General features: G+C 41.4%; 3 protein-coding genes across 5 annotated transcripts in view; all 3 read right to left on the bottom strand.

Annotated features, from left to right (window-relative positions):
* ro60 (Ro60, Y RNA binding protein) overlaps positions 1 to 2,340 on the bottom strand; it is a 7,229-nt gene extending 4,889 nt beyond the window's left edge. Inside the window, exons 1-3 of one of the 3 annotated variants that reach the window (XM_019879170.1) lie at positions 2,204 to 2,326; positions 550 to 882; positions 282 to 465 (exon numbers count right to left, since the gene is read on the bottom strand). In XM_019879170.1, the coding sequence (XP_019734729.1) occupies positions 282 to 465; positions 550 to 864 (499 nt within the window). In that variant the 5' untranslated portion in view covers positions 865 to 882; positions 2,204 to 2,326. The other 2 variants (XM_019879168.1, XM_019879169.1) reach the window with 2 other exon arrangements.
* A 645-nt stretch (positions 2,341 to 2,985) lies between these two features.
* LOC109521347 (regulator of G-protein signaling 21-like) lies at positions 2,986 to 5,134 on the bottom strand. The gene is made up of 5 exons (XM_019879172.1): positions 4,438 to 5,134; positions 4,285 to 4,353; positions 4,148 to 4,209; positions 3,873 to 4,039; positions 2,986 to 3,722 (listed from the first exon to the last, which is right to left on the bottom strand). Exons 1-5 carry the CDS (start codon positions 4,488 to 4,490, stop codon positions 3,510 to 3,512), a joined length of 564 nt encoding a protein of 187 aa, XP_019734731.1. The 5' UTR covers positions 4,491 to 5,134; the 3' UTR covers positions 2,986 to 3,509.
* Positions 5,135 to 8,262: 3,128 nt separating this feature from the next.
* LOC109521346 (regulator of G-protein signaling 13-like) lies at positions 8,263 to 9,513 on the bottom strand. The gene is made up of 5 exons (XM_019879171.1): positions 9,284 to 9,513; positions 9,119 to 9,178; positions 8,975 to 9,036; positions 8,731 to 8,897; positions 8,263 to 8,631 (listed from the first exon to the last, which is right to left on the bottom strand). Exons 1-5 carry the CDS (start codon positions 9,403 to 9,405, stop codon positions 8,464 to 8,466), a joined length of 579 nt encoding a protein of 192 aa, XP_019734730.1. The 5' UTR covers positions 9,406 to 9,513; the 3' UTR covers positions 8,263 to 8,463.
* Positions 9,514 to 10,003: the final 490 nt, after the last annotated feature.

The raw sequence follows: 10,003 nt of genomic DNA, 5'->3' as shown, positions 1-10,003 counted from the left end.
ACACACACACACACACACACACACACACACACACACACACACACACACACACACACACACACACACACACATTTATCAGTGGCAAGCCGCCACAAATGAATTTTGGCCGCCACGAATCAATGTTCCCTCTATAAACAGTACACGTGAGCAATTGCGCACTTCACTCACCCTGTCAGTACACACGGTGACGCTGGCACGCACGCACATTACATTTCCACGCAGTTGAATTTACAAAACAGGACACCTTGGATAACATTTTTGGCAAATTTGTGCAACTTTACCTTCATCTGCTGGTTTGGTGTGAGATAGTCTGAGTACATCTTTGTGTGACCATCCCTCTCTCTGTTTACATCTGGTCACAACTGCCGCTAGACTCAGGGCATCCTGCCCGTTGTACCAGTCGGACACGGCTTTCCTCAGAGCGCGTCCCCAAATTCCACACTTCATGTCCTCTTTTAACTCTTTCTTATATTGGATAAAAGAAAATAGATGGGCAGGATCCTGACAAATGTCCTTCACAGCTTTAAACGCTGCCCGTTTGGTCGTCACCTCAGCGTGCTGGGAGCACAGCGCCAATGCAAATATGGAAGGGTCAAGTCTGACAGCTCGTCCATCTTGAGCAAACCTTTTAATTTCGTTGACCGCCTCGATACCTCGGCCCTCCTGAAGCATAGAAAGCAGGGCTCCTGCTTGCGCCATGCCCAGGTGAGCCTCCTCTGAGGCGGTGTATACGTCTCCCTCCGAGCCGTAGCACAGAAAGCGACGCAGTCTGACGTTGTCACTGACCTCCCAGTGACAATGTTCACCTGCTGCGTTCGACGTATGGTTGCTTGGACAAGATTGAGCGCAGGCCGATGGTTCCATAGTCACAGTGGGGCCAACCTTGAAAAAGTGAGATGAAGTAAATCAGTGTACAGACGTTTCCCTGTGCAGTGGTCAATTTAAGCCGAGGATGTACCACAAGATGGGGTGTCCATTATGGTGACCGAAAAATCCAACAATCTCACCGGCTCATACACAAAGTATGTTCAGAGTACACAACAACATATAGTTTGACATTATCAACGAGTTCCTATCGCTAAACAACATTGTAAAGCGCCACCTTTATTATCTTATTGAACCACAAACATTTACCTGGTATTGTCATGGAAAAAGTAGATTGCCGTGGATTCTGGAGCTATATTTCTCTATTTGTGGCGCGTGAGTGTGAATGACTGGCTAAATACAATCAATATGTGCCCTTGACTTGCTGGCTACCAGGGCCTTCAGAATGAGTCTTGCTGACTCATCAAATAAAATGCGGTATGCAGCTGAGTGCAGTTATATTGCAGGTTTTGTTTAGTATTAATGACTTGTATAATTGCAACAAAATAGTGGTAGTATTAAGAGGTGCATTAAGCCGGCAAATCTCCACTAATGCTCAAAGCGCAGCCTGCCACTGCATAGATGTGAGTGTGAAGGATCGTGTAGCCCTCCTCTCGCCTGAAATGAGCTGGCTCATCTCATCTAGGAAGCTAAAGAATGCACACAATACAAAAAATGGATGGACAGGGTTAATACCAGTTTAAATTTACATTTTAAATCGAATCAAATAGGCATATAATTTGATTTTCTTAACATGAAACAGACATTACATCATAAGGATAAATCTGGGGGGACCTCAGAATGAGACGGGCCAGTGGGGGATCCTGCAAAACTTGCTTGGTTGAATCTGCCACCACCCAACTTCCAACATCAACATCAACAGTTGGAGTCCACGCATTGACAAAAATAGATTAAAGCCGATTAGCAGACCAATGACACACCAAAATAGATGCAACCGCAGCACAAAGTGAAGCCAACCTGCTATTTGTTCATTATTACACTATGCTGTTGCTGTTGTTGTTTTTAAGCTTGGGTTTGGTAACCAGGTTACCATAGCAGCGGTTTGAGTTATTCGGGCAAAGTTAACTTCGCTATCTGCCACGGTAAACCTACCTGGAACCCACCATAGGTCGAATATGATAGCGTCAGTCAAATGGTAACAGTGATCAAGTGAAAGAATTGAAATTCCGAGGTCCGAACTTTCCTTAACTGGCCGCCCCGCTGATCTGGAAGCTAAGCTAGCTCGATTGGAGTTCTGATGACTTTGCTAACCCATCTACGAGTCACACGCGTGAAAACATGACATTTTAAAATGGCATGGCACAAATCACAAGCTTACCGCAATATATCGGCACTGGTTTGAACTTATTTATCAGGGGCGTCCCTCTTGTTTCTCTGGGGGAGAGATGACAAACTGGAGGATGGCCCGCAATGGACGACGGGAAATGGAGTTCAACCTGAGGTCGATAAACTTCTTGTGTTGTTTATTTTGAGGTTGGCAAATTAACGATTGGTCAAACAAAGCCATCCACCGGACTAGAATGTGGAACGGTAAAGCTTCCGAAAATAGGAATAAACAGGTCACACTTTGTGCATAATTTTCCTGATCATAAAATACTGTACATTCATGTGTATCTCAAATTGACAATCTTAAGAGAAAATAAGAGCAATATAATGAGATTTGTATACAATATGAGTACAGTGGTCGACTCAGCACGTCGACCTCAAAGTGCAGAGGTGCAGTGTTCGATTCCACTCTGGCCTTCCTGTGTGGAGTTTGCATGTTCTTCCCGTGCCCGTGTGGCTTTTCTCCGGGTATTGCGGTTTCCTACCACATTCCAAAAACATGCATGGCAGGTTAAATGAACACTCCAAATTGTGATTGTGAGCACGAATGGTTGTTCATTTATGTGTGCCCTGGGATTGGCTGTCAATCAGTTCAGGGTGTACCCCGCCTAATGTCCAACGACGGCTGGGATGGGCTCCAGCATGCCCGCGACCCTTGTGTGCGGATTAGAAAATGGATGGATGTGAGTAGGTGTGGGGGTGTGTTTGTGTGGGTGTGTTTGTGTGTGTGTGGGTGGGTGTATAAAAATAGATATTAGGTTGAAGATCACAAGAAACAAAATTGAAAGGATATTTTAGATTGTGTATTTTAGATCACACAAAACAAGAGTTGTACAGTATATTAAGGTCAAAGTTTGGTTATTGACAGTATCTCCACGTTTCTGAAAGGCACAAATTTGGTAACTCCTAATGCACATCAAACGAACTGTCAACGGTTCTTGTGGAACAAAATCCTTGTTATCAGTGTTTTTTATTGAAGATTCAAATTGTTCTTTTGTTGTGAATGGTTGTTTTGCCTATGTGTGCCCTGTGAGTAATTGGCAACCAGTTCAGGTTGTACACAGCCAAGTCAGCCGGGATAGACCTGCAACCCAAATGAGGCTAAACAGTGTAGAAAATAGATGAATGGATGGCGTGCAATGATTATGTCGCTTTCATACAAACTTATTTAAGTAGTGTGATACGTCAGTTCCATGGAAAGCTCTGTCCCATTGCATTAAAACACGTAGCGCTCCATTGCTTCGCATACAATGCTGCCTTTTTATAAGGCTGATTAGCATAGATTCATCCTTGATGCTTCAAGAGCTCTTCCTCCTCAAAGCTTCTCTGTTGGCCCGTCGCTTGGAAGTGCACTTAGACAGACCTTTACAGTATTCAGACTGAACGAAGCGAGGGAAGGCTCCATTCTCCATTAGACTGTAGATGTTCTTTTGTGCCACAACAAAACAGGATGGCGCCGGCTGTTGGAGATTTTGCCTGATAGCATCTTTAGTGTAGAAATCTAAGTTGACCTGTTAAGACATTGCAAGCAATACGTACGTTACACAAACATACTTTGGTCAAGTAAATGTGCAGTTTTTCCTCTGCAAGGAATTTATCAACAATCTGTGAACTGTTCGATTTCTACCATCATCCCTAAATGTTTTCTTGTAGAACTTTACCTGCGAAGGAGAGTCAGAGCCAATGAATTCTTCATAAATGTGTGATGCTCTTTCTTGACGCTCATCCAGTCGGTCCAAGGTTTTAAACTCTTGACAGGCAAGCCAAAAGTCCAGGTTTTCCTCACAGAATTCAGACTTTAGAAAGTCGCGAAAGGCTGACTGTCCAACTTTATGAATTTTTTTTTTTTTTTAATTGAAAGAAGAGCATAAAGTTTTTGTCAAAATAACAATCACAATATACCTTGTAAATTATATCATGGAGGTTTAGAAAATACCTTTTTCGGAAAGAAGCACCTCAAGAGACGTTTCAACTGACCTCGAGTCACTTGCAGTCTTCCTGTACAGGAGAAAAAAAAAATCGTCCAAAATATTTGCTTGCCTATAACATAGATTATGAATAAAAGCTGAGTACCTGTCGATTTTAGCTCGTGGTGAAGCATTCTGAATGAAGACATGTATTTTGGTTTTCCATACATCGTGTCTACAAGAAATAAACAATCAAAAAGGAATCATGAAACCTCTTTCTGACTTTCAAAGAAATCATGCAATACTACAGTATACTTACATTCTGTTTGGGGTCTGAAGGTCAAGAGTGGTCCTAGTAAGTCTAGTATCCATGGTCAAATATGAAAAATTGACGTCCTCCTCTTTAATCCAATTTGCAGGTTGTAGATGTTTGCACAATGGTATCTGAAATACTATAATGGCAAGTTTTCAGAAAACAAATTCATATCCTCACAGCTTCATCGTTTGACATTGTTTGGCTCCGCATAATCAAAGAAGGCAGAGCCAGAGTGGCATATGACTGTGATGTCAAGACGCTTCACGCTTCTCCCTCAGCTACAGGCCATTTGCTATTTTTATCTTTGTTTGCATGCATACAAGTTTACAAGTGTGTCCAAAAAAAAAGTTCTGCTTCCTTATTGATGATCTGTAGAACTACTATCAGCCCTCATCATGACATCCGTTTATTAGATTAAGAAGGCCTCTGTGTCATTTCATTTGCCATCCAAAGGCTATTTTTAGTCAGAAATCAAGTGGTCATGAGTTTTAAGAGGTCACTCCTTCATTCCCAATTCATTAAGAGTGAAGTCTTTGTGCGATTCATTATCAGCAGGGGAACTTTTAACTTGTTTTTTTTTTTTTTTTTTTTAATGAATGTGCAGTACTTATCTTGGGTGGCACGGTGTTCGACTGATAAGTGCGTCCGTCTCACAGCGCAGAAGTGCAGGGTTCGATTCTTGTGCCTTCTTGTGTGGAGTTTGCATGTTCTCCGGGTGCCTGCATGGGTTTTCTCTGGGTACTCTGGTTTCCTCCCACATTCCAAAAGCATGCATGGAAGGCTAGTGGAACACTTAAAATTGTCACTAGGTGTAAGCGTGAGCGCAAATGGTTGTTCGTCTAAGTGTGCCTCGCGATTGGCTGCCAAGCAGTTCAGGTTGTACCCCGCCGACTGCCCGAAGACACCTGGGATAGGCTCCATACATTGTTTATGTAATGTAGTATTAAAAAAACGCAACATTCAGCTTTCTGGGTGATAAAGCAAATGAGGAATGTTTATTTTATTTTATTTTTTTAGGGATAGAAATGGGCCATGGTCTCATATGCCACTAGTATAGATTCGCCCCTCCACTGAGCAACAGCCGAATCCCATCTCCATATTCATAAGCAAAACAAGGGCAATGTGGAGTGAGCTGCCAACCTTGACTATTAGCATAAAGTAGAGGAAGACATTTGTGTTTATGAAACAGAATTTTCTTGCGAAGAAAAATATTGGACTTGCTTTTTACATTAAAGCTTAAAATCACTTCTAGCCTTGGTCGAGATTTGTCAGACGATGTTGTATTCAAGGATGTAAAAAAAATTGGCTGCCAACCTTGACTATTAGCATAAAGTAGAGGAAGGCATTTGTGTTTATGAAACAGAATTTTCTTTTCACAAATAACATATTCTTGCGAAGAAAAATATTGGACTTGCTTTCTACATTAAAGCTTAAAATCACTTCTAGCCTTGGTTGAGATTTGTCAGACTATCTTGTATTCAAGGATGTAAAAAATTTTTTGGGGTCAAAGAATATTTTCTTTCCATTCACACAGTTTCTATGCCTCTTGTCCTTATTAGGGTCGCGAGTTAGCTGGAGCCTATCCCAGCTGACTTTCAGCCAGAGGAAGCATACACCCGGAACTGGTCATCAGCCGATTGCAGATTCTCAAGGATTTCTGAGACAAAGTCTTCAAGCAACACCCAACAGTCTCCTTATAATCTCCTGTAAACACACCATGTGGAACAAAATGCGTGACTGACAGCGTGAATTATAAGGAACATCGTGAAGATAAGCAGTTTGGGCGCATAGATGGATAAGTGTTCCTTCCATTCATGTGCTCAAAATTATCCTCAAATGATATTTAGTCGATTTTCATTTAATTTAGGGTGCCCTAGTTTCCTCTCCATTAGACAGCGAAATGTGTGAATCATCACTTGTGTGTGCAGTCACAAGGATGACAAGTGATATGAAATGCGGATGTGGGCCCTTTGCAGTTCCTTCTCATATCTGTCACAGGATGAACTTTTATTTTCTCACTTTGAATGATACAAATGCATATGTTACTTATTCCCCTGCCGCGATGGCTTCGTTTTATGGCGAGTTTGTCAGATTAGCTTGAATGAAATCAATAAAAATGAACTTCAATGAAGAGCCCGGCAGCTCGTAAGAAGCTTTTGAAACATTTTTAACACCGTGAAGGTTCGATGACATGGTGAAAAATGCTCAATGAGTCACGCATACTCTCAACATTCCACGCATGATTTAACAGTTGTTCACGTGCAGGTTGTTTATTCACTCGTGAGTATTTATGGGGTCGAAAGAGATCTCACTTTCCTGATTTGGACTTTTAAAGTTTTGCACATGTGGAAAACATCTTGCATCTATGATTTAGTTTATTGGGGAAAAAAATCACATAATAACAATGACTGAAGACAAATGTAGGAAAGCAAGGGTAAATGAAACATTTTAAGATGCTTTTATGAAGCTCAAAAACACGCCCGACATTTAAGTATTCGTCAAACATACGCAATCTAGTTTATAGTGCTCAGTTTTGGTGGAAACTAAGTGACAAATTAGGTAACCATACAAATAAGTTAACCTACTGTGAATCAGAAGTGATGCAGTTCTACTATAATACAGCTTTGTGCAAAAGTCTTGTCCACAATTTGATTTTCCTGTTTTCGGAATGAAAAATCAGAATGATATATATGTTGCAGCTCCGAAACAACGACAGCTGTAGTGTTGTTTTTAAAAACGTACACGTTATTAATGCTTTTAACACTCAACAAATACAGACACATCTACGGTAGCAACCAAGGCTAACACAAAATGTTCTGTGTCCGACGACGTGCCTTCTCTTCTGCCGTTTGACTCGAGATGCGTTCAAAGACCGCCTTCGAAAAACGTAACTTAAGGATAACTTCAATGACACTATGAAAATAATGCACCAAAACAGAAAATCCAGCGGAGAAATCACAAAATAAATTCTATCGGGGGTGTTTGTGAACACGCAACAAAGGAATAAATAACAGACAATTCTGAAATAGTCCAGTCTCCTACATATATGACAGAAAAAAAAACTCTGTCAGGGCGAAACTATTAAAAGTGAAAAAAATAAAAATAAAATAGGGCACCATACATGTTTGTTTGTCCCATAATTCAATAGTTTACATTGTACTTCCTGATTTGCGGAGGACTGTAAACAAATAGATGTCATTATGAGGTGAACTTGTTGCACTGATGTTAAAGTGATTGATACATTTCGTTTGCTGTTTTTGCTTAACTCCTTCGTTGAGTGACATTTTCAGAGCCACCTTTACCCAATGACATGGATGTAAACAACTTACTGATTTAAATGTCAAAATCAATGCCATAAAAAAGTTTCAAAATAAAAACAAAGCTCGTGGTGGCCGAATACTTTTGCACGATACTGTGTTTTCAATAGGAGCATTGTCATCATTGCATGGGCAACATTTCAGATACATTTCACTAATGCTGGACCTAATGTTGAGATGGCTGGATGTGCTGTACTGAATAACAATGAGATGCATCCATGCAGCGTCATCTTGGCCTCAGGGAGACAGTGGACTGTTGTAACAAAGGGAGAATTGCAACACCCTCAAATTTAACCAATCAGAAGTGAGCAGTGGTGATGTAATCAATCCAGTCCATGCCCATATACAAATTGGTGAGGCCTCATGCCTCAGAGTTGAAAACTGTCTGAATATGGGTACCGTGTGTTAAAATTTGAGATCTCGAGCATAAAGAGCCATTGAGTTACACTTACTCAAACAAGTAGTTTCAAAATGTGCTGCAGATATTTGCAAAGTATAAGAAATGAGCCAGTTGTAAATAAATATTGTTTAATACATCAGTAGAATAGCGACTTTAGCCAACAAGCATCACATTTAGTTTTGGTTTCCAAAGAGTGGCTGTCTGGCACACCCACGGTGAGGATGCTCAAGTCCATGCAGGTAGTCCAACATTGCGCTTACCGTACTTTGTCAAACTCTGAGATGTGGTATGCGTATTTACATCATCACCGATTCAGATCGAGTCTCGAATAGCCCGATAGATGTCAGACCTGAGGAAGCGGGGGTAAGAATCTCCCTCCATTAGCTTGAAGACAATCCTCTGGGCTTCATCAAAGCATCCCGCGCCGCCCGTCTTCAGGTTTCGCCTGATCAGCTCTCTGGTCCTGTGATCAATGTTAATCTAGAGGACACACACAACAGTTTTTTTTTTTTTTTACAGCAGGTACCGTCATTTTCCTCATCCATTATTTGTCAGCGTGCGCTGTGAAGGTGTGCATACCTCTCTGGGGGCCTCGACCTGGATGTAAAGTTTGAAGATTTTTTCCGCCTTGCATGTCATCCTATAGGAGGACCTGATCTTCTTGTATTCCTCGCACACCAACCAGAATTCCATGTTTTCATCGCTGAACTCGGACTTCAGGAAGGCCTGGAATACTTTTGTGCCATCTAATGCAGAAATGTCAGCAGTTACAGGATGGTAGGGGCTCAACAACAGACTCACTGGAAGTGAAGGATGAACTTACATTTCGATGCGATAAGTTTCTCGAGGGAGTGTGACCACTGAGACAGTTCTTCAAAACAAAGCCTTCAAATTGAGAAGAAGTTGCAGAATGTGATTGTTCGTTCTTAGTTGTCAGTTGACTTGCACTCACTTTTTGTGTACCTACCCTCTAGTTCTTGAACCTTGAAATGATCTGCACTGCAGCCGAGACTTTAGACCTCCTTCTCTGTCCGCATTAAACATCATCTCTTAGTTTACTGAAGTATATTTGTCATGCTAAAATATGAAATATGAGTAACTAAAGAATTGTAGAACACTTGAGTTCACTCACCTGACTGTCGCCTGTTTCTTTTCGTCGGTATCCATGCTGCTCAGTCTCTCTTTTGCTGGTGAAGTGACCAGACTTGACATGTGGCATGGCAGTGATGAAGAACTTTGATTTTGTGCACGCATGTATGAGCCTGTGTCGAGCAGCTCTAAAGATCACAAAGCGCCGGTCTCAAACTGTTTCGTAAATCTACTCATCGACTTTTATATGGGCAGCAGAAGTGAGGTACGAGCGTCACAACGTCATTCTAGGCTAACCACAGGAAAAAGAGGAAGTTGAGAATTACGCAAATGCAGCTACGACTGTACGTACTGAAACCTGCCAACACAGGTCATTGTTTGATGTCATTTCTGGAGATGCAAATCTGACAGTGGAAAGCAGATAGGCAAATGTTTGCCACACTTTTGTCACAACAAAGAACACTTTCTGGTCATGTTTTTGGAAAATGTCTACTTCAGGCACAACTTATATGTATATATGACTCTCCTCAAAAACAAACACTGGAAGTTTTGAATCTGATCGAATGGCCATGACATATGTGGTCCCTCAAGGGTCAGTCCTTGGACAGCTTCTGTTCACTTTGTATGTGTTACCTTTGGGTCAAATGCTTCAGAATTCTATTGTTGGCTATCACAGTTATGCAGGAGACACTCAGCTATCGTTATCAATGTCCCAAAATGACATCAGATTGTGTCACTGTATAGAGCAAATTACGAACTGGAT

Source organism: Hippocampus comes, unplaced genomic scaffold, assembly GCF_001891065.2.
Source record: "Hippocampus comes isolate QL1 unplaced genomic scaffold, H_comes_QL1_v1.1 scaffold85, whole genome shotgun sequence".
NCBI lineage: Eukaryota > Metazoa > Chordata > Actinopteri > Syngnathiformes > Syngnathidae > Hippocampus > Hippocampus comes.
The sequence above is the reverse complement of the archived record's forward strand: the minus strand, read 5'-3'. Positions and strand labels throughout refer to the sequence as shown.